The sequence below is a fragment of the Alternaria atra genome, assembly GCF_907166805.1.
Source record: "Alternaria atra isolate CS162 genome assembly, contig: 25, whole genome shotgun sequence".
Lineage (NCBI taxonomy): Eukaryota > Fungi > Ascomycota > Dothideomycetes > Pleosporales > Pleosporaceae > Alternaria > Alternaria atra.
The window spans coordinates 346,525-373,460 of record NW_025091323.1 but is presented as its reverse complement, the minus strand read 5'-3'; the positions used below and the strand labels follow the sequence as shown (position 1 = coordinate 373,460).

Genomic DNA, 26,936 nt, shown 5'->3' with positions numbered 1-26,936 from the left:
GGTTTGGGAGGCAGGTTGAGCGTGTCACTAGCCACAATGAGCCACACGATGACGTGTCGGGATGGAGCTAAGTGCCGCCTTAGCCACAGGTCAAGCCTTCTCCGCAAAGCTTGACACACCATTGCGGCTCCACTCTCAACGCGAGTGAAAGCCATGGTGTTTACTTGTTTATTTCCTGGCTCTCCATTTTACTAACAGATGCATTGATGATACGTACACGATGCCATGGCGTTACAACAAGAAGAAGAGCAATATATTGCAACTGCACCCGCTTTCGCGAACATCTGGACAGTCAATCAGTCTTGAAGGCTCAGTGCCGGTTCCTATCACTGCCCGCAGTGGCCTACATGCCTGGATCGGTCCGGTACCATATCCACATCGCGCGGGCGGCATAGTCGGGCATCGGGAATAGTGTATCAGGCTATTGAGTATGAGCAAGCTGACGCGTTCACACCAAAAGCTCGACGGCGGACATATTGTGTCACTGTTTCCTAACTCTTCCAAGCCATGAAGGAATTGTATATCCAAACATAACCCAATCCCAATGCCTACAGTTTCAGGCTTGTTCTCGGAATACCGATGATGCAAGACTGAGGGCAACGCGAGGTCAGTATCGCCACGATCAACAACCAGAACTTGACCCAACATCCGAACAAATCATACCCCGGTCTATACAGTCGTGGCCAGCCTCATCCTCCGCAGCCAATCCTTAGTCGTTCTTCGGCCACTAGTGTCGCCGGCAGTTCGTGAACATACCCCGGGAACGCCACACCCCTGGCTATGGATAAAGTGATATAGCCGAATTGGGCAAGCTTCATGGAGTATACCATGCATGTTACGGTTCGACACCGCATGCATGTCAGGGTTATGTACCTGTCACTTTACTCTTCTTGACAGTCATGATGTCGCTTCGAATTACGTATGTTTGGTGGAGTATGTCGGAAAGACCATGAGGTAGTGTCGCTTTGTTATCGTCCGGCTGTATATAAGAACAGTGGCATGCTCTACAATCACTCTGCAACCGCACGGAGAGTCAACCATTTTCAATCCAACATGCGATACTCCTCAGCCGCCGCTTTCTTCTGCTCCTTAGCAGGCTCGGCCAACGGTCTACCTGCACCCGCACCCCAGGCGTCAGGAGCTTCTGGGCCTACAATACCAGGTCCTGTTGATCCCTCACAAGTTCTGAACATGCCACTACCCTCAGGAGCATCAGGCTCGTTGCGTGGTTCGGAAAAGTATCTAGGGTACAACCCTTCGAACCCAGTCGACATGAAGTCCACAGTCATTCCACCCGAAGACTTCGAACTCGCACCCGGACAGTCGGAAGACGCAGACTTGGGATTATACATCGACCTCACTAACGTAAAGAACCCGCAACCAATTCGCGGTGGTACTACAGGGCCTACAGAGCCTGGCCCACGGTAAGTCCACGAAAATCATCATGGATATAACTATGGCTAACATCTGTCACAGTACCCCAGCCTATGATCGGCTGAACAGCGACGTATACGCACCGCCGCCCTCCGACATGGGAGAGGTTAGCAACGCGAAGTGGCCATTCGGTCTCAGCCACAACCGCCACGGCCTTGCAGGAGCAGGGTGGGCACGATCTCAGAACACCGATCAACTACCCTCGTCCGTCGCAATGGCCGGCACAAATATGCGACTAAGCCCGCATGCCTATCGCGAGCTTCACTGGCACAAGCAAGGTGAATGGGCATTAATGTACACAACACCCCCTACGTTCAACACCCAATCAAGCTAACCACATCTTACCAGGCTCAATGGCAGCGTACGCATTGCCTCCATGAACGAAGCGGGCCAGACCTTTGTCGACGACGTCCAAGAAGGCGATGTCTGGTTCTTCCCGCCAGGAATCCCGCACTCGATCCAAGCCTTCGAAAATGGCTGTGAATTCCTCCTGATCTTCAACGATGGCTCCTTCAGCGAAGAAAACACTTTCCTTCTCTCTGAACTCATGTTGCGCAACCCGGAATCCGTTATAGCGAAAAACTTCCGCACAAGCGTCAAGACGTTTGAGAACATCCCCAAAGAACAGCTTTGGATCTTCCCCGGTACGCCCGCGCCGAAGAACATTTCGGAGCAGAATGTCACGGGCCCCGCTGGTGTGATTCCAAAGGAGGGCGCGTATACTTACCATTGGAGCCAACAGGAACCTGTCAAGGTGCCGGGTGGTAGTATTAAAATCCTGGACCCGGCTACTTTCCCCATCGCAAGCACCTTCTCTGCTGCTCTCATCACCGTCGAACCCGGCGCGATGCGCGAACTCCACTGGCACACCACATCAGACGAATGGTCGTACTTCCTTTCTGGCACCGCGCGTCTTACCGTCTACGAAGCACCAGCTGCGTCGCGCACATTTGATTTCTCGGCTGGGGATGTCGGTTATGTACCCGTACCTAATGCGCATTATCTTGAAAATACAGGAAATGAGACACTGGTTTACCTCGAGGTGCTACAATCGACGCAGTATAGCGATATCAGCGTGAATCAGTGGTTGGGGATTACGCCGAGGCAAATTGTCAAGGATCATCTCAATGTGGATGATGCGTTCTTGGACACGTTGGGTTCGAGGAAGAGCAAGGACTTTGTGGTGCAAGGAAATCCGGATTTGACGGCGACGGATTTTACGCCTGGACAGCATGGTGGTGCTTAGATGGTTGTGGAACGTTCACTTTCAGTCATAGCTACGCAAGACGAAGATCATATCTTAGATTACAAGGCGTGTAAGATGAAACGAAAAAATTGAGCTTTTCACCAGAACTCTTCGAAGTCAAGAAAATTTCCATGCTTCCTCCTGTCATCATGCAATACTGTCACCAACAGTCAGGCAGCTCTACTAGATTGGCATCGGCCCGACTAGCGTGCCATCGCTACCAGCCTAATTGGTGCGTGCAGTGGGATCCCCCACTTCAACACCACAGCTAGGCCACCGCTAACGACCCACAGAGTCTAGACAGAGCTGAAAACGCGTGGCTGGCAGATCGCCGGCTTAGTTCTATATGAGACGATGCCCCGCTTCACTAGCTTCGCTCGGAATGCTATCTACATCACTTCCACCGGATCAACCCGCCAAGGTTTAGACTCGCTATATACTAGTGCAACGGGTACAACTACCATACAACTAGAAGGAAGAGGACATAGAATCAAACATGCCTTCCAAGGGCGTGAGATGCTTCACCTACATCGCAGCTGACGGAGTGGAAATTGAGTACACGGTACCAAAGCAGAACGTCAAGCGAAGTGATCAACAACAATTCCTCCACGACCACCTCGAAGTAGAGTCGTCCAATCTCCCTCGTTTCAAGTTCACGGGGAATTTCGAATTCATTGTTCGTCAGCACGGTCAAGAACTCACAAAACAATGGGTAGCAATTAACAGCATGACGGGCAAGCTAGAAGATGGCACAATGGTAAACATGGATCAAACACCCAGCATCTTCGCCAACGACCTCATCATCACGTATGGGTTCTACGACGCAGGACCAGGTCTTGCTGAACTACCGAAACAACATCAATGCTACGTTACCGTCACAAAGAACTACGAGAACTGGATGCGCGATGTAATTCCCCAAGCATCAGACAAGTCGAATCGCCCATTCCACAAGATGGTCCTCCCCTCAGCCCACGACATCGGCATGAACAACATGTCCAGCAGTCTCTCCATGCTCAAGAACGCAGGCACAGGAATCATCAAAGAAGTCCTCGGTCGTAGTCTCCCTCACGCGCTCTCCATCCTTAACAAAGTCGGCGACGGCGCCATAAACCGCATCGCACCAGACATTATCCGCGCACTAGCCATCACACAAAAAGACACCCTCGACACGATCCTGAAAATTGGCGCCCGGTACTTTGAATTTCGACCCGCCAAATGCCACAGACAGATGCAGAAAGTCAGCCCGCTGGAGGATACGTGGTACTTCCAACACGGCGCGATACCAGGGATGCCGTACCGCACGTTACTCGACCACATCATCCGCTTTCTACTCGACCACCGAGACGAAATCATCGTTGTGCACAACCGGTGGGACGGCGTTCCAGGCGACTGTCCGCGACCCAACGACGACGAACTAAGAGACGTGCTCAACGACCTCCTTCGGGACAAAGATCTCAAGCCGGGCAACCAAGACGACATGATGCACCGATCCATCCGCGACCTCCGCACCTCAAACACGCGCCTCATCCTCCTCAAGGACACGGCGCAAATCTCAAACTACGACGACGTCGCAAACGCTACGCTGACCGGCGACTCCATGGTTGAGAAACTGTCGGTCATGGCCCAGGATCCACCAAAGGGACATCCGATTACACTGCTGCAATGCCAGGCTACAGCGACGAATATTCGCGATGTTATCATTGCTAGTGTGCTGGATTCAGATGTTAGTACGAGTCCAATCTTGGCGACGAAACCGGTGTGTGATCACAAGATCTTGCCGTTATTGAGGGGGAGACGGGGAGGAAGTTGGCGGGGGAGGAGAGTGTTGTTGTTGTGCTTAATGACTTTTTCGATGGAGCGACGGCAGATGTGGCGATTGGGTTGTGTAGGCAGAGGTTGGGGTGATGTATGGGAGAGGAGTAGGCAGATGATGTGATGGAGTAGTACTCTTGGTCCTTTTGTTATGTGTTTTTATCGCCAATTCCTCATACAAAACTCATCACTACTCGGCTACGCATGAGTCGCATGCTGGTGGTATGGAATTATGTGTCTGATCAGGTTTAGAGGTGTAAAGGATATGCCGTCGTTTTTTTCTTCTTATCTGCAAAACCGTTGCTACAAGGCAGAGAGACGAAAAAATTACATATGTGACCGTTGTCGCGCCGATACAGTTAGATGCCTTTGGACTCTGGTGAATCAGAGCAATGAGTCAGGGTGAGTGCCTTGTACGCATCTGATGATCGACCGGGATGAGCCGTAGTGCAAGGTGCCGTAAGAGTTGAATTCGGTAGGCTCACCGTTGGAGGCTACGCAACGCCATTCCTTACCACCAAGTCGAGTTCAGGCTATATTGAGCTGGCGGGTGAAAGAAGTAAACATGATCATTATCCATCTCTTACCGGCGAACCGGAAACCTCGGGCCCGTTGTTCACCAGAGATGCAGGCGAAAATGCACCCTTCTGTTGAATCTGTACACTCAGCATGGGAGTACATGCACCGAAAGTCTAGAAGACCCAATTATCTTCTGGCGGAGCATCTAAGCGGGGTGTATGAGAGTCGAAGTGAAACGTGCCATGTGTTTCAGTGATGCTTGGTTGCTGGCAGGTGTTGGTGGGGCAATGAGCTGTTGCCCCTCATTCTCGCCGCAAGCACCTCCCTTCTAGAACAAGTAGGTCCATACCGCCTGCTACAATTATCGTAAGCTGTCCCTAATCAATCGCCTGCTGTTCTTCCATCTGATTTCCAATCGCAGTCTCGAGCAATCAACCAATCAAGGCCGCAAACAATTCGAGCCAAGTAAATACATACCCCATCATCACTTCGAGCTACAACAACACATCGTCATCATCATGGTCGAGCGCGCAAACAAGCCTTCAGCGTTGAACGCGCCAACTGCGTCAGGACCCGGTCCTCAAGTCGACATTGTCGGAGAGGGTGGTAGCCAGAAGGTCGTCGCAAGACTGCCGTCTGGTGAGAGCGTCGAAGTGCTCCTCTTTGGAGCTACCGTTACTAGCTGGAAGAGCAACGGCGGAAAGACTGAGAACCTTTGGCTGAGCGATGCGGCTGATCTGACTGGCAAGAAGCCTGTGCGAGGTGGCATCCCCGTTGTATTCCCCGTCTTCGGCCCTCCTCCCAAGGATGGACACGCCACCTCGTCGCTTCCTCAACACGGTTTCGCTCGTGGATCGCGCTGGGAGTACATGGGCAAGTCGACTGCTGAGGATGCTCTCGACTCCAACTCGATCAAGCTCGACTTTGGCCTCGACCGCCAATCGCTCAGCGAGGAGTCGCGCAAGGCATGGCCATTGGACTTTGGGCTCGTATACAGCGTCACACTGAGCAAGGACAGCCTACAGGCAGTTCTCACAGTCCGCAACGAGGGCGAGGAGAGTTTCGAGTTCCAGTTCCTGCTCCACACGTACTTCAGGATTCAGGACGTTTCCAAGATTGCCATCACCGGCCTGTCGGGCACCGAGTACATCGACAAGGTCCTCAATGCTTCTACGCATACCCAGAGCGACAACCAGCTCAAGATCACAGGCGAGACGGACCGTGTCTACAAGGACATCAAGCAGGATACCACATCGATTACCGAAGACGGCAAGCCTCGCTTTGACGTTATCCGCGACAACGTCAAGGACACGGTGACGTGGAACCCGTGGATCGAAAAGGCCAAAGCCATGGGCGACTTCTCCCCGGACGACGGCTACAAGAACATGGTCTGTGTCGAGATTGGTGCTGTGGATGGCTGGCAGAGGCTGGAGAAGGGCGAGGTCTGGGAGGGAGGCATGTTGGTCAAGAGCCACTTGTAGGAGAGATGAGATGAAGGAGACAAGACCGCGAATGCCTCGGGTTCTACTACTGATAGACTAGAGCCAATACTCGAAATTAATTCATGAGTCTGGCCACTTGATGGTGTGCACTTTGTTTGCGTTGAGACCCTTGCCAGCTGGGTCGCCCTTGCCGTTCCACAACTCCCCACCAAAACTTGCGCGCCCGCCCAAACACGACGACACCATGACAACAGTCAGCGCTACTTGAGCAACACTGTCATGCCACTTCTACACGACAGTCGCGAGGCACTTCGCAGCCCCTTCTGTTACCGTCTGTGGGCTATCGACTAAGCTCCCTGCCTATATCGCACCTCTCCTCTGCAGCTTCCCCGCACCGCAAGAGGTGGTACGACCGCACACATTACGGCTCGCTGGGTGAAGACAACTACGCCAGACTATCGTCAAAGACGTTGCGCGTTCCTCTGAAGTTGGCGACCAGGCCAACGTTGCAAGTCGCACCACAACATGTCGCTGATTCCTTACGCCCCGGCCGAGTCGCGGGAGATTGTACTGTACGTCTTTGTGATAGTTCGGCATGCGAAAAAACCTGGCAAGAGGCTAACGAGAGCTACAGGCGTCATGGTTCTGCAGTCGTCGTGTACGACCAGCGCTCCAAGCAACTCTCCCTCCGCGATGCCTCACACGCGACCGACGTTGGCTCCCCGTCATGTCCCTACTGTCACCGTTCCTACCGCGAACCATCACCACATGAAGAACACGACACCACCGAGCAGGAGCATAGCTCGCCTGGCATCCCCACAGAGAATGGCTTCGTTAATCCCGCATACTTCCAAATGCTGCGCCGGAGTCAGCCAGACTCCACCGAAGGGTCGCGACCATCATCACCCCATAAACAACTGGCGCCTGCGCCTATGCGCAGGAGCAGCTTTCACACACCAGAAGGGTCAGAGTTTGTGGGAAGCACACCAGTTCGGCCCGCTAGGAGCCAGGGTATATCCGCGAGGGCCTTCAGTCCCAACTATTTCAAAGACTTCTTCATAGAAGAACGGGAGCTGGGGAGAGGCGGCAAGGGCGTGGTTCTGCTAGTGCAGCATATCCTGGATGGCGTGCATCTGGGCAAGTTCGCATGCAAGCGTGTACCAGTCGGCGACGACCACGAATGGCTGGAGAAGGTGTTGATTGAAGTACAACTACTCCAGACCCTGTCGCACCAGAACCTGGTATCATACCGACATGTCTGGTTGGAGGACTACCAGATATCTAGCTTCGGACCGAGTGTACCATGTGCCTTTATACTGCAACAGTACTGCAACGGCGGAGACCTTCACAGTTATATTCTTGACTCGGCGAAAACGTCCATCACAAAGGAACAGATGAAAGAGAGACTTAGGAGGAGGTCCAAGGGTCAGTTGGAAGACCCAGAGGATGTGCATGGTCCGCGTCGCATGCATTTTGAAGAGATTATATCTTTCTTCAAAGACATCACATCCGGCTTAAGTCACCTCCACGCAAATGGCTATATCCACCGAGACCTGAAGCCTAGTAACTGCTTGCTCCATCGAACTGGCCACAAAGTCAAAGTCCTAGTCAGCGACTTTGGCGAAGTACAGTCGGCCAACACAGCCAGGAATTCCACAGGAGCTACCGGTACCATCTCGTACTGCGCGCCTGAAGTGCTCCGTCAAGAGCGACCCGGCGGTGCCTTTGGCAACTTCACAACCAAGTCTGACATCTTTTCGCTCGGTATGATCGTTTACTTTATGTGTTTTGCGCGCCTGCCGTACCGGAACGCGGATGGTATCGACGAGGACAACGAGGATCTAGACCAATTGAGGGCTGAAATCTCGACTTGGGCTGGTATTGACGACGAACAACGCGTTCGCTCAGACTTGCCTGAAAAGCTGTACAGATCGCTCAAGAGGCTTCTTGCTATCAATCCCGACGAACGCCCAGGCGCAGAGGAAATCCTACACGTCCTAAAGTCACCTCTAGTATTCGACGAGTACAATGCTTATGCAGGCCCATCCGGCCTCGACGAGTTCAGCCCGAGGATATCTAGAGCTGACACACCGAGCCCATCGCCTACAAATGGCAACAAAAAGCGCACGTCGGTCAATTACACACGGCCAGGTCGATCGCAGCTTAGCGCCACGGTCATGGACCGGTCACCTAGTCCGCCGAGGCCGCAAAATATGAGGCGCCAATCTTCTGAAGACGGAGCGGTGATTCTGAGAAGGAAGTTGGAATTCCCGCCGCCGTCTTCTGGAGGGAGGACGCCAAGTCCACAGCGGCTTATGCTGCCACCCCCGCTGCCTGCAGGTGCGTCGTCAAGGCTGCACAGGTTGCTGAGGAACCAGACTGTTATCAGCACTACGAAGATGATGCTGTTCGTAGCGAAGGCGTGGAGTTTGCTGCGGCCTTGTCAGCCTTTTGCGGCGGATCCGCGCGTACTGTATCCGTTGTTGTGTTTATCCTCACTGGATTTCATGCATACTGGCGTACCTGTCAGGGGTAGACAGGTCTGGTTGGGTGGGTTGGTAAGATCGGTGGTGCTTTTGCTTGCGCACATGGTAGTGGTGGGTGTACTGTGGAGATGGGGTACTTTGTGTGCAGGGAGAAGTGTGAGTTGGGAAGGAATGTAGCAGCAGACCTCCGCACCAATACCCCTCTACTGTTATAGAGTGTGGCAGTGTTCGGGCTTGATAGATTTGAGTTTGTGATACCTCTGTAGTACTGGCATTGAGCGATAACATGATCGGAAATGTATTGATCATGAACGATTTATCAAGTCCATCTTGTTCTAAATAGACTTTCACTTTCAACAAGCCAATGAATAATTAGCTATCGCCTATTATTTATATAGCGAACGAGCAACCCGATAAGTCATCGTATGTAATCCGAGCTGTGCGACGCCCGCGCACGTTGTGACAAGCGCCGCGTCGGTGGCTGGGTGGGGCCAGGGTTCGTTAGCTTTGTTTTGGAGTAAACACGCTGACCCGCTTTCATCTTGCAACACTCATCGCACTTTCCCATTACAACGCGCCCCATCATACTTGGGCTGGGAACTTTCTTGACTCTCTTGGAGGTACTAGTATAGCTTCAGTGAATCTTTACGAGACATACTTTCTAAAAACCCTATTTACGAACGTGTTTGACACGCGACGCGACCCCCAGCTGCCCGCCGCAGCCTCACAAATTCGACACAATTCGGCATGCAGTCGTCTCCTCCCACAAGCGATGGGAAAGCGCGTGCTATTCGAGAACTCTCACGTAGTCTCAGCCACAGCCCCAGGAATATCACATCGCCTTCACCACCACCAAGCGACTCGAATCCCACCCAGCGCTCGGGCTTTGGCACCAACACGTCTCAATTCTTTGACGATCCAAACATTCTCATGTCTACACAACATAACCTGGGCGACGACACCAACACACTTCCAGGATACCCGCGCATTCGCTCGACTGCAAAGAAGATGAACACATGGGCTCCGTTCCGTTCCGAGCAGGTCCAGCCCGACACGTCCATGGTCAACAAGGAGTTTGGCGACTTTGACCACAGCATTTCCGACGAGGAAAGCATGGCCGTCGAGCAGGCGCGAGGTAACCGCAGCAACCGCGGTACCCCCAGCAAGATGAGCTCTCAGTTTAACAGCCTCTACGACATCACACCCCCCACCAACCGATCACGCAAATCATACCAAGCAGAGACTGGTAGCCTTCGACGTGACGCGGCAATCCGACGAGCCTCGCGTAACGACCTGGATACTGCATCACCACGTCCTGCGAGCAAGCGCAATTCTCCCGCCTTGTCTACAAAGGAGGATCGCAAGCGCACTTCACTTGCACAGCTGCACGCGAAGCTGTCCGAGGACGAGTCGTCGTTTATGGAGCACCGACCACCAACACTGACCATGGATTCGGCCAAGAACACGCGCTGGGGTAACAGGAGCCGACAGACTTCGCTCCAAACTGATGGCAATGTCGATACTTTCCCACAGCCAAAGACCACGCCTCGCTCAAGGACAGCTACAGCACAGAACGCGACCGCGCAGTCCTTTATCTTGCCCGATCTCCCCAACCTCACGGAGCTTGTCTCCGGCGTATTTGACGATGGCACACCAGTCTTCTCCAAAACTGCACCCTCACGATCACGCTTCGCGGCCCCACCATACGGCGGTCGCCGACCATCGCACATTCCCATCGAGGGTGCGCCTATACCCGACGAAGAGAAGGCCATCTTTGCTGCTCTCCAGCAGCTGCAAGAGAAGATTGCAGACATGGAGCGTGAGCGTGAAGAGAAGGACAAGAAGATGGACGAGCAAGAGCTGGAGTTGATCGAGCTGAGAGCGACTACGCAAGCTCAAGAGAAGTTGCGACGAAGTGACAGCGCGCAGGACTCCGATGCTGGCGGAAAGAACGGTTGGAAGGTTGAGAAGACGCGTAAGTTGCTGCAATTCATTGAGGATCCAGGAATTTACTGACATTAAATAGGTCTCGATGCTACTGTACAAACCCTCCGAACGAAGCTCGATCGCGCCGACCGCAAATTCGCTGTACTTGAAATCGAGAAGAAACGTCTGAGCACCGAGCGGGACAACATGGCCAATCAGCTGGGTGTCGCGTTCCAGACTTGCGAGGAGCTGAAGACTGAGAAGAACGCCTTGAGCAACGAGAATGATCAACTTCGCCAGGAGGTTGACACGCTTCGTGCGGAAAATGAATCCCTTCGCGATCAACTAGAGCAAGACCTGTCGCACCACCGAGAAGAGACCATCCAACTCCGACAACAGTTCGACCAGGCCGCAAACGCAACCCAAAGGGAGAACGCAAACCTACACGCTGAGTTGGCTCGTGTACGCGCTCAACAGGACGAAAACACCCAGCAGTTGACTCGTAGGGACATGGAACTACGCAAGGCACGTCAAGAACATGCTGAGTATGCTCGTCTAAAGTTCGATCACGAGTTGCTCAAATCTCAGCTGGCAGAACTGAAGGCGAAGCGCGAGGAGGACGTTCAGCGCTGGTCTCGACAGGAAGCCTCACTGCGAGCTCAGGTTGGCAGACGTGATGACACCATCCGACACTTTGAGGATATGACTCAAGAGCGAACAAACGAGGCCATGCGTTTGGATAACGAGAATCTGAGGAATGAGCTGAGGGAGCTGCAGGCGCAGCAAGACGAGGAGAATGAGGAGTGGGCTAGGAAGGAGGCGGAATTGCAGCGAAAGGTCCGACAGCGTGAGATCGCCGCGAGAAAGACTAGGGAGAACGACACGGAGCATATTTTCGAAGACACTCTGCAACGCAAGCCTAGCTATCGTCGCGAAGACACGCGAACGCGCATCAGGAACCGTGTTCAACAGGAGGTCCGCAACAGCAAGGTTACCAACACTGCAAACCAGGAGAGCCCACGGAAGTCGTTCACCGGACACTCGAGGTTCTCAACCCGCAGTTTTTCGGCGCCTGTTCCAGCCGACAAGCATGCGCGCGCTGAAAGCGACGTGGAGTCCACGACTGATCTTTCACTTGCGCCTCGCGCAACTCTTCGCATCTCGCGAAACCCTGCTTCCGCTAGACAGACGACAACCATTCAGCCACCTACCGATCTAAGTCTGACGGAGTTGAGCTTCTTCCCCCAGGAAGAGATTGCGAGACTGAGACGATCGCTGGAGGAACAGCGAGCTGCTGAGCGTCATGGCGCTTCATCTGCTAAACCGGAAGAGCCTGTCCGCGAGGACACTGTTCGATCGCAGCGACAGACTCGCGAAGACACTGTCCGTTCAGTTGCTTCCGCTAAGAGTGAACGCCGACCTTCTCTCGTGCGCAAGTCATCACTCAAAGACACCACGCAGCGCACAAGCAACACGCACTTCTCAGAGGACACGGGCAACATGTCCAACCTAGACGCCGATGACGCGGAAGCAACGCAAACCAAGCAGTCTGCTGTTGACGCGTCGATGCTCAGCAACACTAGTCGACGTCGCCGCAGTGCGCCTGCTACAGAGATGACGTCTGCTTTCATCTTACCCGATATCAAACTCAATTCCACAAACCAGACTACCCGCCCCATCACCAAAGAACACGACAACGACAACTGCACCGTCTGCCGCCGCGAAGGCTTTACCACGGCCACATCCGCTCTCGTAGTCCCCAAACTCCAAAAGGTATCTGAACGCACAAAGGAGGAAGTGGACGCTACACTTCGCCCTGCGCAATCGCCCCGCGAGGCCCTCGCACTTGTAGTAAAAGGGTTGAACGACGAGCGTATCCACCTAACTGCCGAGTTGGCAGTCCAGACCGCACTGCTGGAATGCCACGACCCCAGTCTAGGATTCCGAAGAAGATCAGCCATTGAAACTTCCGTCCAGGACCTCCTGAGGAGACTGGGCTGGATAGACCAGCAGATTTACCGTTTGCATGATGTCTTGGAGGGGCAGGACGAGCTTACCGAACAAGGCGTTGAAGAGATGACTAGGGAGCTTGACCTTGGACATGCAGCTGCAGTTGCATCACAAGAACAGACCACCGAGAAGAAGGCGAAGAAGGTTACTATTCGCAGTTTTGTCGATGAGGATGAAGATGAGAGTGTAGAGATGAGGAGGGGGCTGGGTCAACATGGTGGACGTGGTGCTGAGAGTGATGATGAGACTCATGAGCTTCCTTGGGAGGGCTTCGGTGATGAGAGTATGGAGGGGGATGTTAGTTATAACGCTCTTGAGGGGTGGAGGGGTGCTGGTGTACACTGACTGTGAAGAAGTTCAAGTCTACTTCTTGCTCAACAGGTTTTGTTGGAAAAAGGATAGGGATGGAGTTTGTGCTGTTCTGAATACGAAGAGGGATTCCTTGGGTACAAGTGCTTTCTTGCATTGTTAGGGATGGGCATTGGGTATCGGGTATTGGCGTTTTCTTTTTGTCCCTTTTTTGTTCACAGGACTGTTTTTTTCTTACTTGTTGGTTTACTCTTCTTCTACACCATCACGGCTCGTCTCCTAGATTGTCCATCAGCACACTACGGCTCTTGTTTCTTTTTTTGGCTTGAGACCTTGACTCACCCTCTCTTTGGGTTCGAGTTGGTCTCGCTGAACAGAGCGGGGAGAGGAGTGTCTGTGCGTGTAGGTGGACGACATGCTGGGGATTGAAGGTAGAAAGTTTTAGATGGGAAGAAATGAACTGTATAGGAAGAGAATTACTTTGCTTGAAAATAATACAGTGCTTCTCACATCTTCCTGTCATACTGCACTATCGCTTTCCTTTCCCTCCGATAATGCCAATACCTCTAATAAACAAGATTACCACAACTGTAGACGCAACGCTTATACCAAAGTTGAACCAAGCCGTTGTTCTAATGCCCACCTTTAGTGCAGGATCCCATGGCTCCGTCTTATGTCCTTCAGTGCCAATCTGATCCACACTCAGGCCTTTCTCTCTTGCTACAACAGCTGTCTGTACAGCCGTCGCAATCGCAAGGCCAATCGCACGGCCGATCTGGCCCACAGCAGTGATAAGTGCGCCGCCTAACGATGCATCTTCTGGTGGCAACGTCTTGGCCACAAACAGTGTAAGGACAGGGAAAATGGTATCCGCACCTGAGACACACAGTACCATGGCAGGAAATCCATATGCCCAGTAAGTAGTATCGACTGGGATGGGGATTGCGAACAGGAGCGACGAGATGCTTACACAGATGGTACTGAAAGTGAGTATGTAGTCGCCGGGTACACGGGACAGGATTTGACCGGTGATGGTCGCAACCAGAATGCCCGTAATACCGTTAGGCAGGAAACGAAGCGTGGTCTGGATAACAGAGTGGCCCTGGTAGTCTTGGAACCAATACGTGGCGAAGATGAGGTAGTTGTTGAAGCTCGAGAAGAACAGCGCCATCAGCACGTTGGCAGCAGTGAACTTGGCGTTTTTGAAGATGCTCATCTTCATCAACGGGCGCCTCTCTGTCTTCGTCTCGAGGTAATGCTGCCAGAAGCCGAATGCAACGATGATGATCAGTGAGACGACAATGAGTACGGGTACCCACGGCGTCCGCCAGCCCACGACGTTGCCCTCGGAAAGCGCGAATACGAGAATGACAAGCCCGATGGTGATGAGAGATCCGCCAATCCAGTCTACCGTGCTACGCATGACCGGCTCCTCCTTCACCGGCGGCACAGGAATCACAAACCAACTAGCCACCGTGGAGATCCCAGCGATGATACCGAAAAGCCAGAAGACCCATTGCCAATCGAGGTACTCGCCAACAACACCACCAAATATGTTGCCCAAAACGCCGCCCAGTGGAGCTCCGGCACCGAAACATCCAAAAGCGATGTCTTTTGTCTTTCCGGGCGGGAAGGTAGAAGCCAGGATGCCGAGAGCGGTGGGTGCCATGGCGGCGGCGGCTAGACCCTGGAGTCCACGGAATATGTCGAATCCGATTTCATTCGGGATGAATGGTGTTATGATGGATGTTAGTGTGAAAGCTGCGGAACCCCAGAGAAAGATCATTCGTCGGCCGTATACGTCTGCTAGACGGCCCCATAGAAGCAGAAAGCAGCCGAAAGTGAGGTTGTACGCGGAGATGATCCACTGCTGGCGACTGACTGGGATGTGCAGTTCTTCTCCAATGGTGGGCAGGATGATGACGGAAGCTTGAACAGCCATGGTCTACCTCAGTTAGTCAAGCCTCTCTCTTCTCCAATAAAGATCGTAGGGCTTACTTACACTTAAAAACGGTGCAGCAGCAATAGTCGTAACAAGCGCCACACATCGTGCTTTTGAAAAAGGCAAGCGTTCAGAAGCCGTTGTAGTCACAGCCACAAGTTCCCCATCCTTCTCATCTGCAGTTTGCGGTGCCGCGGTAGCTACTCGCTCCAAATCCGTTACGCCTTCAACAGGCATGTCGGCGCCTTCGACATTACTCTTCGACATCATCGTAACGCGCTGTGGAGGTACAGAAACGACTGCGATCGTCTCCGCAATGCCTCTGTGGGGTAGCGCATCTTTATGACTGATTGTAAAGTTCAGGATACAGATGCCGACACGGCTCGCTTGCCGATCGCCACAGCTGCAGGCGGGTAAGGATTTTCCCGTGTGTACGGAAAAAGCATGTATAACATAACACCGCGTTCGCGCTGTTGCTACACGTAGAACACATGCTACACGGCAGCTAATGAGTCGCGGATGCTGGTAGAGGCAGTGTCAAAGCGATCTAGCCCACTCAGCTTGCAAGCCAGATACACACGCTATGATCTCGTTTAAGGAACTGCCATGAAGCTCTTTCAGCGATGGACAGAAAATTTATACATATAAATAAATGGAACAGAAAAGGTGACCTGATCGGTACGACACGTATAGAGAGACCTTTATCATGTAGGAGGTAGAAGGTGAAGCGTGGTAAATAGATTCCACCAATGGCAGCGGACTTGTTCCAGCGGATACTAACCGTTCTCGGCAAGCGGCAGCAGCGGCATCTTCATAGGTTTTTCTTACATAGTTCTTCAACAGCGACGTTAACATATGGACATTTCGAACTGGCCTACCCTGATGCCTTTCGTGTCGATGGTGTGTGTGTGTATGTGTTAACGATGTGCTGCTAATATAAACCTCCGCATGCCGAAGCAGTGTGCGCCATGGAGGGAACTCCTTGGCCTCCCTCCTTACTCCCTCCCTCCTTGGCCTCCATGGAGCTCCGCCGGAGTTGACGGAGTTGCTAAGCTTTTACCCCACACTTACACTAATCGTATTAGGAGTAGGTTAGCACGCTGTGCAAAGCTTAACCTCACCGCTGCTATCAGAACGCGGGGAGCACGGACCATAGTATTGTTAGAGGAGGTGAACAATATATTATATGTATACTACTTAATCTATCGCTATTTCATTAAAACCACCCCCAGGTGTAAAGCTTAGAGGTAGATAGTTCAGATAATTTAGATAGTTGTCGAAGGAGGGAGATAGGGTGGATTAATAGTAGGTTCCCAGCGCATTTTATGCTACTCTCCTTCATCGCTATTGCCCCATAACCCCTCGCTGCTAGTACTGCTAGTTGATACGTATTGTACTTCCGCCATCTCGTTACCAAGTACTGCGTCACTACGGTGCTTAGCAAGGGTTATAAGGCCAAGCTTGCTCCAGTGTGTAAGGCATAGCATAGCTTCTAGAGTCTCTTCGCGTAGTCGACGTCGTCTAGAGTTCAGTGTAAAACCAGCAGAGCTAAAGATACGCTCCGCCTCCGCGCTCATTGCTGGGATAGACAGCATATCGATTGCCATGCGAGCAAGAGAAGGATACTTGACGCGAACAGCTGGGCGGAGCCAGTACTGAAAGGAGACGAGATCGTCGTCAGTCTCGAGCTCAGCCTCGAGGTACAGCGTCAGCTCGTCACCGATCTTTTGTGGGTAGGGTAGACGTCGCTGCTGTTTGATAAGCTCGTCGATATTGCTGTACTTCATTCGCTTACGGGGCCGCTCGTTACAATCGCGTTCGCTCAGGGGTTAGCGCAGCCCACTGTCCTGGGATAAAGCAAGGGAGCTTTGCCGTGAGCTATAGAAGTCGATAGGAGAGGTGTTATGCCTGTAGTCTTTCTCCCATAGTCTCCTAACTGCCTCTACGCCACACTTAGCGTCTTGCGCACCCCATTCTTTCGCTAAGTACTAATACTTCAGACGCGGATCTAGCAGCAAAGCAGCAGTGTACACGGGGGTTTCGTCAAGTATATTGTAATACTCTGTTGCCTTGCTCCAAGCTTGTTCGATTGCTACCCAAAAGGCGGAGTCCTTCTGGCTCTCAGCATACTCAACCTTAAGCTTCTTAAGCTGGCGGAGGATAAGGGAGAGGACGTCGTACACGTCGGCAATACTGGTAGCGGACTCCTCACTCGGTCGACCTTCGAGCTTCTTTGTGCACGCTTTAATCGGGTCGAGGATAGCGAGGAGCTCCTGGAGAATAGCCCATTCATCGGATGACATGCGCTGGTCGAAGATAACGCGAGTAACTGATTCCGATGGGCGTTCATTGATAGGTTTCTTATTACCGCGACGCACGAGGTGCATGTAAGTGGCCATTTCAAGGTCAAGAAAGTGCTCAATAGAGTTGCGGAGCTGTACTGCTCAATAGATCATATCTCTTGTTAAATTCCACCTAGTAAACATTAGTTTAGTGTTCTACATAGCTGACATAGTTACCGTCTTATGTCAAAGTGCCAAGATAAAGTAATTGTACACGTGTATCTCCGCAACCACAACAAAAAAAGAAGAGATAGGAACGTACCGGGTTGCATTATCCATTTTAAGCCGTAGCGGAGGAGGCTGTTGGTTGGATTCTGGGTTCTCCCTACGCCAGACCTCACCCTGGGCATCCTCAAACCTCTTTACGCGCCCTGGTGATTTGTTTATCCATCGGACGATTGTTGCTACTATTCCAATCGGCCCTTGAGCTCGCCAAAGCTTCACCTCTTCTCGTAAGTTAGCTACACGAGCTACCTCACCCTCGAACTTCTCGAAATCGCTGCCGAACAGGAGCTGCTGGGCAACAAGGTTAAGTATATGACCAACACAACGCAGCCGTCTGACCTTTGGATCGAACTGGAGCATCTCTCCAAGGATTGCAACTGCAGTATCGTTGTTTAAGGCGTTGTCGAGGACGAAGAAACCGACCTTATCGCGCAGGTCGTAGTCGTCAATAACCGCTAGAACGTTCGCAGCAATAGCCTTGCCATCGTGATAATCAGTCATCTCTTTAAATGCCAACATGGCTGTTTACAGACTTGCCTATCCTGATATCATATCCGATATGATAAATTATCCTGATATGATATCGGCTTAGCAGGTTAGCAGAGATGATATCAGGATAGCGGTTTTAGCAGAGATGATATAGCATTAGATGCATAGCTTAAAGGGTAATATTTCATTCATTTCTAATCTAGATCATCATCTGAATCAACCCGAGTACTACTGTTTATATCACCGTCCACGACGAGCCCTCTACCTCCACGTGATGATGGTATAATGAGTCCTTCACGCAGCCAGTTGCCAATACATTCAACCTTCTCCAGATCCGCACATGACATCCTTTCGCGATCCCATGATACAGTACGTCTCGCTCCACTAAATGCTGACTCAGGATCAGCAGAACCAGGGGGTACAGATAGTATGTCGATGGCCATGCGACTAAGACGCGGATATGTCCGAATCTGATCCCTCTGACACCACCAGAGAAGAGGGGAGCCTTCAATCTTTATCGGCTGGGAGAAAAACGGATCTTAGAGAAAAACGGATCTTATCAATTGATGAGATAACATCTGGCCAATCAGAGCCCGCAGCTTATCCTGATATCAGAATAGATATCAGGATAAGGGACCCTAGCTTTATCCGATATCCGATATATATCATATCGGATATAGCAGGATAGCAGAGATGATATCAAGATAGCATATCAGGATAGGCAAGTCTGGCTGTTTAGCACTTCCCCCTATCGTCTACAAAGTTTGCAACAACACCATTAATTGCCTTACGCCGCGGTGACGTCCAGAGGTCGAAGGAGAGGTGGACACGACTCGCCGCGTTCTTTAAGATCTCTCGTACCTCCTCTTTGTGCATAGCGAACTCAGTGTACACCCACTAGCGGGCTACCTTCTCAGATGGGATAATAGAATCCTGAATCAACGGGTGTATACGGCTAAATATTTTCCGAAAGTAGGGACTCTGTAGCTTCTTGAATGGTATACTCTCAAGGGTTACCCAACGCATAATGTCCTTCTTGATTAAACCAGAGTCGAATGACTCCGCGATACTGTTGTATATTCGTTGCTGTACAGGATCGTGTAAGTCAAAAGAGGAGCTTATAGCGTTAGCTTTGTCGAGCTCGTTAAGGGGATCGTTAACGTTCTCCTTGTACGACTTAGAGTGCACGTTCCGGAAGTGTTCAAGGGCGTGTTGGCTTCCGTTTGTAACGTTTAAAGGGCGAGTAAGAGTTGGCGCAGTAGTGTGGCAAGTACGGCATAAGAAGTGTATGCCATTAACCACCTGCGTCGATCCCTTTTTAGTGTACTTGCCAGCAAGAGGCACCCCAAAACGCCACCACCAAGCTGTCCTTCAGACGCTATTCACTGCCTTTGTGTAGCCTCTGATCCCGTAGCACTCCCATGCAACCCAGCTGTAGTCGAACGGAGTATCCGACAGATGCCCTGGCTCGGCAACAGCTATATACGAGTCGGCGTTCGTCTGCTAGTACTCTGTAGGCACCGGCACCTGTTCAGAATCGAGTTCGCTGAGCTGGGAAACGTCTTCATCAAATACGGTGAAGCCATGGCCGGACGGGCGACGACTAGACAGTTCTGCGTCGAATTGCGTGTTAGGAAGTTCGCACTGGCTTAATACAAGTGTATTCGAAGGCATAGCGGCATTAGGTAATAGATATATTTTGTTAGGGTGTAGTAATTGTTACAGAAATTTGACGTTGCACATTACAAAAGAAGGGATGAGGTGCGATTGTTGATATTGCTAGCGTCCTGTTTCACGTTTGTCTCAAGTTTGGGTCCCAAAACATTACCACCTAACGCTAATAAGTCTAGTTACTACCTATATAGGACTAATGTATCCTCCTCCTTCAACTCCTGGAGCGCCGGGGAGTTCATGGACCTTGGCGGAGTGGAGCTCTCTCCCTCCATGGCGCACACTGTGCCGAAGGCTTTGTTTAAACGCCGACAGGAAGTTAGTTCTTCGAAGACTTTGCGTAGAGAAAACATATTCACATAGTACGTATGTTTGTTATGAGCAGGAAAGTACCAAAATGGAAAACCAGATTGGGTAGATAACTATATGATGGAAGCGCAAATAGATCGGCTTCTTCCTTTCGCAATTCCAAACTTGTAACTGTAAGCGAGCTGCATCTTAGGCAGCAACTGCGGGTCTCGGCTTTCTCCCCTCGACACGGCATCTGCGTACCTCACATTCGCCCGTGGCTTCCACATCATTAATATAGTTAACCGCTTGCACGGAGCACGCCGCATCTATTAGGTTGGCACATGCTACGGGTTCGAAACAGCTACTGCACACCACTTCAGCCCATTCAGTGAGCATATTTGAGCAGCCTACCTTTACATCTCAGCAGTTGGGTTTGGTATTCACCGCGGTATCCATCCGATAGTCGGGAAAAATTGACTACTTGCAGGATTCAATCGAGATGGCTTCCGGAGACGGGGACTCCCTTTGCGAACACTGTCGGAGAAGAACTACCTGCTTCCAACTTGGATCAGTTGAGATGACTTCCGAAGATGAGGACTTCATCTGCGAAACGTGCCGGAAGATCGATTTCCAAGACCTGGTTCAGAATCCTCGACAAGCAGAGTATCAGTGGCAGAGGGGCGAGCCATCTCCGTATACCATACGATATTCCCACGGTTGCAAGCTCTGCCGTCTGATGTTTCAGAACGTCTTCTCATGCGATATGTACAAGACATTCGAGCTGCGATCATACTCATTCAAGAAGCTGTCCAACTGGGCCAGAAATCTTGATGCTGAGGATAGGGTCAAAGAGACCACCCTTGATGCTCGGGATAGTATTGTACTGAAGATTGGCTTGTATCGTCCCAATGACTTCTTCCTTCGTCCATATGAAGACGTGTTTGTACACTGGCTAGCGATGATTTGCAGGATTCGAATTGTGCCCAGCCCGTGCAGGACCTCTGGGACTGTGTCAAAGCCCGCTCGTGGATGGAAACGTGCACAAGATGTCACGGATCTGTCTGCGAACATGAGGTACTTGAAATCCCGGGCATGAACCTGATAGACTGCAAGGACATGGTTATCGTCAAAGCGGCGCAAGAGATGCGGTGGTTGGCACTGAGCTACGTGTGGGGCGCAAACTCTCAAACAGCAGATCCTGCAGGATATCGCGTAGGGTCCAATATATCTCTGGACACTCCTGCGACAATTAGGGATGCAATCAGTGTGACACTGCAGCTTGGATATCGTTATTTATGGGTTGACGAATATTGCATCGATCAGAACGACGACAGCCATCGGAACGACCAGATCAATAAGATGGATCGTATCTATATGGGTGCAGATCTCACCATCGTGGCTGCGGCTGGTAAAAGCAAAACACACGGCTTGCCAGGAGTCGGGTCAACAAAACGGAGGGATAGGGAAGTTATTCGTGTGGAAGATGTGGTCGTGTTTTCGAATGGGCCCGATCCAGTTCTCCAAGCTAGAGAAACAGAATGGTTCACCCGAGCATGGTAAGAGAGACATGGCACTTCATGTTTTCATTATGTATGCTGATCTGACGTGTGGAATATATAGGACATTCCAGGAAGGGCTCTTGAGTAGGCGAATGTTGGTATTCACAGAGCACCAAACATCGTTCTATTGTTCGGCCAATTCTTGGATCGAAGGCTTCGGAAATCCAGACCCTAACGCAGCTCGCGAAAGGAAGAAGATTCGCCATCCCCATCATTTCTTCCGAAGCAGCTTGTTTCTAAAGTCGTCATCGTGGAGCTGGGGCCACTTGGCAAGTATAATAGAGGATTATAGTGCACGGAAGATCACCAAAGAGGCCGATACGCTGGATGCGATTCTAGGTGTCAAGAATCACATTCGGCGGTCGCAGCCGACTACCGAGCTTCTCCGTGGCCTACCATTTTACAAACCCTCTGCGTCAGAAACCACGCTGCTAGATTCCTTTGAGGATCTTATCACGGCTGCGCTATCTTGGCATTCGTGTGAAAACGAAGACAGCTCGCCACAGCGGAAACCTACATTTCCCTCGTGGACCTGGGCTGGGTGGAGCGGAGAAGCGGAATTTTGGCTCCGCTACATTCATGAGACTAGACATCGATCCCTTTTACGGAACGCACGCCTGGAATCACTGTCTGAACAAACCGTTGTGTCTTCCGCGCTTTACAAAAATAATATACAACGTGAGCTCGACACCGTAACGCTGATCCAGTTCGAGGCGCCCATGATACCAGCTGCTAGCTTCGAACGCGTAAAAAGTCCATGGGCCGATAGCGATTCTGACGAAGACGACTATGTGAATTTGATCAATTTTCAAGTCTCTGGTCGAAGGGTGTACCGTAATACATATCCAGGTATCTATCCCTTCGAACGATTGATCGAGAACGTACGCAGAGGCCTCTGGTTATGTCTTGTGTTGTGTACTGGAAGATGTAGCGAAGAGGGCCGCGCGTACGAAGAGCAGTCATTTGTGCTTGTCGTTCGCTTGAAGGCTGATCAAATGACGGCTGAGCGCGTAGGTTCGTTTCAGTTGTATTCAAGTCCGAGCGAAGATGCAAGACTTGGGCCCTTTGCGGAGGGTTGGACGTGGCGTCGTGTCAGGTTGATCTGATCATATACACTTACTGTCAGAACCAGAGACCACTTGCGTCAAAGTATATGGTAATACTCGGTCGCTGGGGGTACTTGGTAGGGATCAGATTATCTTCATCACCGAATATATCACATTACCCCTAACAGTACGTCGCGTGCCACCTCTTACTAGCACTTACCGCGGGACAGATAGAAGGTCTCGCTTCTGCAAACGCACTCGAAAGGAACAAATGTATACAACATCAAACGCGAATAAAGCCCGTTTCATGCCTAGAATTAACAATGAAACCACATATCGAAGTCCTTTCCAACTTCCAATCGAAACGGATTCCCATCCAAACCTCCTCCCCTCCGTCCCCCACACCCACCGGGTGGTTGCGCTACGCGAACTATTGGAAAGAGTATTTTCAAAAATAACAATGGAAATATATATGACCAAACGCCAACAACGTCCGTCTCATATCACAGCATACCCACCGGAGCACCTATCCAAAAGCCTCTCAAATTCCAATAACAACTCCCGCTACACCTCCTACGCCCCCCCTTCACCCTTTTGTCCTCTTGGAACAGCCAACGTACCCGCCATCTTCTTAACACTAGCCTTCTTCCTCCAACATGCCCCATACCACTCCCCCAACTTCGGAAACCCACCCTCTCCCTCTCCTCCTTCTCTCCAACCCTTCCACTCCCCACCAAAGCATGCACCACCGGCCAAACAAACGCGTCGGCAATACTAAACCTCGCTCCCGCCACAAAAGGACCCCCATTCGCCTCTACCATCTCTTCCAATCTACTTACCAAATGCCCAAGTTCATCAGCATACCCAGGTACCCCACGGTTCAACCAAGCTTTCATTATACCAGCCGCAAGCAGCATCGTCGGATACGCATTTGCAGTGGTAAGATGGGAGGAAGAAGATTTGTCGAGCGGGTAGTAGTGGTCAAGATAAAGCAGTATGGAAGAAGCCATGTGGATTTCTGTGTGTTGCGTGTCTGTGTCACGGAAGGTGACTTGACGATCGAGTTCGAATGCCGTGTCCAGGATCGGTGCTTCAATGACGGTGTAGTGTATTTTTGCTTCAGTGAGGCCGATGATGGCTTGGTTGTTTTCGATGTGGTTATTGGAGAGGAAAAGCAAAGGGATGTCTGCGGGTGGTGGGGCGTTTAGGTGCAGGACATCGAAGCCGTCGCCGTAGTGCTCCTCCCACGAGAAATCTTGGGAGTGGTTTTCGCGGCTGAAGGCACTGATGAGGCGCTTGGATTCTGATTCTTCGTTGGAGATGATATCGGCGGCGTCGCGGGGGGTTTTCGCTGTTGCGCCTTGGCCCCAGATGATGGTCTCTTTGGCGTCGAGGAAGGTGCCAATGTGCCGGAATGTTAGGCTGATGCGAATGCCGTTGTAAGCTGTTTCGCTTTCGCTGCGTTCACTGGATAGGCGCTTATCGGGTTGAATACCGTGGAGCCATTTTGCGTTCGATTCGAGGCCGAGGACGAACATGGAGTTGTGGGGCAAGGCTACACGTTGAGTTTCGCGCTGAGTAGTGGTGCTGTGGACGTCTTCTTCTGATTTCGACTGAGGCTTCTTGGTGCGTAGTCGCATCGTTCGTTGGGAGCCAAAGCTCACGTTGACGATTGAAGAGCCTTTTACAATGTCGAGCGTTTTGTCTGAATGCTCGGATATGAAGTCGTTGCCGGAACGGTATAGTTGGATTAGGACGTGGTTGAGGGGGTGACCCACGAATTTCTCGGCGCGCTTCCGTATGACCTGCACTTTAGGTGAGAAACGCAGAAGCGGCAGAGTCTGGTCTGCTGGATGACGGTATACAGGCATAGAGCCGTCGTCGCCAAAGGCGCCTTGACAGCATACGAGACGGGGGACCTCGCCTTGCTGGTGTAGCATCTTCTGCCATCGCACTTCATTGTAAAGTTGGGTAAATATAACATCCTTGAGTGGTTTTGATGGCACGGAGGGGTGAACGAGGTCGGCAGGGAAGAAATCATCAACGATGCGCGAGTCGCCTTCTGCAATGTGATCTCCGGGTCCTAGGACAGGGAAAGTTGCGAGCGACTGCAACTTGGATGACTTGACCATCGTGGTGGCTTTTGCTGATGAAGAAGAGTCGACTTTTTGAGTGCTTGTAGAAGACTGCTCTGGCTGTGTAGTTTTTGAGCTCGGTTCTTTATCGTCTTGCTTCGATGTGGTTGAGGTTGCCTTTGCAGAATTAATGGATTCTCTCTTAGACTCAGACCCTGATTCAGACTTTGGCGCCCTAGAGAGTGACATGCGGACGCGATCCGAGAAATCCGATATTCTGTTCTTCTCCTTCTCTTCACCGCCAGACTTGGAAGATAATATAGGCACCGATGTAGCGTTCTTCAACGCATGCTGCTTCCCTTCTTTCTCCCGCAAATCTGCCACACTCCCTGCTTTCCCAATCTTCGACGTTCGCTGAGAATCTGTCGACGTAGGCGGTGGCATCGCTGCCGGTGAGCCTATGGTTGGTAGAGGCGGATCGTTTGTGCCTTGATCCATAGTCGTGCTGGGCTTGCTATTCGCATCTCCATCGTCCTCTCTTGGTTCCTCTCCTTCCTTCGCTTTCTTCTTCTTTTTCCTAGGTTTTCCTGTTCTCATTCGGATCTTGGTTTTGACAAGCTCCGGCTTCTTCTCCCCCTGCGTGCCAGGTACCGCCGCTCCCTTTGCAAGCATTTCGGAAAATTCCTTGTCATTGGGTTCTGATTTGTTCTTAGCGGCAGAACCCTGCGCGGCCGTTCGGTTTGCTATGATGGTAGATGCAAGAGACATTTTGGCCATCAGCTCCTCAACATTTTTGTCGCTATCCTTCTCGCCGCCCTTCTTACCGCTTCTCTCGCCATTCGCAAACGTCGCTATCTTTTGCCCATCCTTTAGCGGTTCGTCCTTGAGTATCTCTTCGCTATTGACCAGAAAAGCGCTAAAGAAGTCCTCCATGCGCTTAAGAGCCAGATCATGTCGGTTTTCCTTACGAAAGCCCAGACAGTCTTCTACAACATGAATCTTAACACCGTGTCGCGCAGCATCGATGACAGTCGCAAGCACAGACACATTGGTTATGCATCCTACAATGAAGAGTTCAGTGATAAGCCTTGCGCGCAAGGTCATGAGTAAGTTGGTTCCTTGGAAAGCGGAGTAATTCGTAGTCCGGATCACAACATCCGTAGCTAGCTCGACCTGCTTTGCAACGGCATCCGCGAACTCGGCGCCGTGCGTGTCTGGGACGCATGCCGGCGTCCTCTTCTCGCTCTTCAACAAGAACAACTCCTCATCTTCCTCTGCCTTGGCCTTTGCAACTTCTTTTGGCAGCGTCTTCCTTCGCGCCGACACGCGTTTCAGCAGATCTAGCGCGCGTTGCTTGTGTTTTGAGGATCTGGATTGCGCTGGTAGCGACGCCGCTTCTTTGGCCAACTCTTCCTCTGCTGCGTCATTGTTGCTCTCGTCTCCATCGACCAGTCCGCCTACAACAAGCGTGTCGCCTTCACCCGTATCGGTGCCGGTCGCGATGCGGTCGGCTTCATACAGCGTTTGCACCCATATTACATTGCTGCTGAGCTCCCGAAATTTCGGGATCAAAGTCTGGATGCGCTCCAGGAAGCCCGTCTTGGTGTCAACGGGCAGTCGTCCGTCTGGTGTCACAAAGTCGTTTTGCAGTCCAACGACAAGAAGAGCTTGGTGTGTCTGGAAGTGGGGTTGATTTTGGGACACAAGGTCCATCAAGGACGCCATGTTAGAGTCCATCGTGTCAGGAACGCGAACAGCTAGGGTTGAACGCGCAAGCGACAAGTCTTGGCATTGATGCTAGTGAGCATGGGGTCATCCAGGGACGGAGGTCTCATGAATTCGAAAGGGACAGAAGATGTAACGGCCAAATTTTTTTGCATATTATATTTAGGATAAGACAGCTTGTATTTGATCATGAGACACACGCAGGGGCAGAGCCAAGAGGCCACTGAGAAATAAATTGGAGTCTAATCGGCGCACCGTCCGCACATGCAGGGGTGGCCGGATTGGAGGATCGCGCTGCAGGATGCGTTGCGCAGGGCGTTGGACAGCTCTAACGGGCCAAGATCGGTGGTGTTTGGAGATTTTGACGGCCGCTATGGCCCGTCGTCA

The 26,936-nt window shown here is 51.6% G+C and overlaps 5 protein-coding genes across 5 annotated transcripts; 4 read left to right on the top strand and 1 right to left on the bottom strand.

Moving 5' to 3' along the window:
* Positions 1-1,053: 1,053 nt before the first annotated feature.
* On the top strand, positions 1,054-2,680 carry ALTATR162_LOCUS5121 (uncharacterized protein; the record flags this gene model as incomplete). Its single annotated transcript, XM_043312738.1, has 3 exons — positions 1,054-1,424; positions 1,477-1,728; positions 1,783-2,680. The coding sequence occupies 3 exons, from the start codon at positions 1,054-1,056 to the stop codon at positions 2,678-2,680; spliced, it is 1,521 nt and encodes a 506-aa protein (XP_043168673.1).
* A 496-nt stretch (positions 2,681-3,176) lies between these two features.
* ALTATR162_LOCUS5120 (uncharacterized protein) lies at positions 3,177-6,492 on the top strand (the record flags this gene model as incomplete). Its single annotated transcript, XM_043312737.1, has 2 exons — positions 3,177-4,459; positions 5,433-6,492. The coding sequence occupies 2 exons, from the start codon at positions 3,177-3,179 to the stop codon at positions 6,490-6,492; spliced, it is 2,343 nt and encodes a 780-aa protein (XP_043168672.1).
* A 486-nt stretch (positions 6,493-6,978) lies between these two features.
* On the top strand, positions 6,979-8,989 carry ALTATR162_LOCUS5119 (uncharacterized protein; the record flags this gene model as incomplete). The annotated part of the gene is made up of 3 exons (XM_043312736.1): positions 6,979-7,025; positions 7,088-8,638; positions 8,689-8,989. 3 exons carry the CDS (start codon positions 6,979-6,981, stop codon positions 8,987-8,989), a joined length of 1,899 nt encoding a protein of 632 aa, XP_043168671.1.
* A 697-nt stretch (positions 8,990-9,686) lies between these two features.
* ALTATR162_LOCUS5118 (uncharacterized protein) lies at positions 9,687-13,220 on the top strand (the record flags this gene model as incomplete). The annotated part of the gene is made up of 2 exons (XM_043312735.1): positions 9,687-10,914; positions 10,966-13,220. The coding sequence occupies 2 exons, from the start codon at positions 9,687-9,689 to the stop codon at positions 13,218-13,220; spliced, it is 3,483 nt and encodes a 1,160-aa protein (XP_043168670.1).
* Positions 13,221-13,713: 493 nt separating this feature from the next.
* On the bottom strand, positions 13,714-26,561 carry ALTATR162_LOCUS5117 (uncharacterized protein; the record flags this gene model as incomplete). Its single annotated transcript, XM_043312734.1, has 4 exons — positions 13,714-15,129; positions 15,187-15,529; positions 17,308-17,561; positions 23,589-26,561. The coding sequence occupies 4 exons, from the start codon at positions 26,559-26,561 to the stop codon at positions 13,714-13,716; spliced, it is 4,986 nt and encodes a 1,661-aa protein (XP_043168669.1).
* Positions 26,562-26,936: the final 375 nt, after the last annotated feature.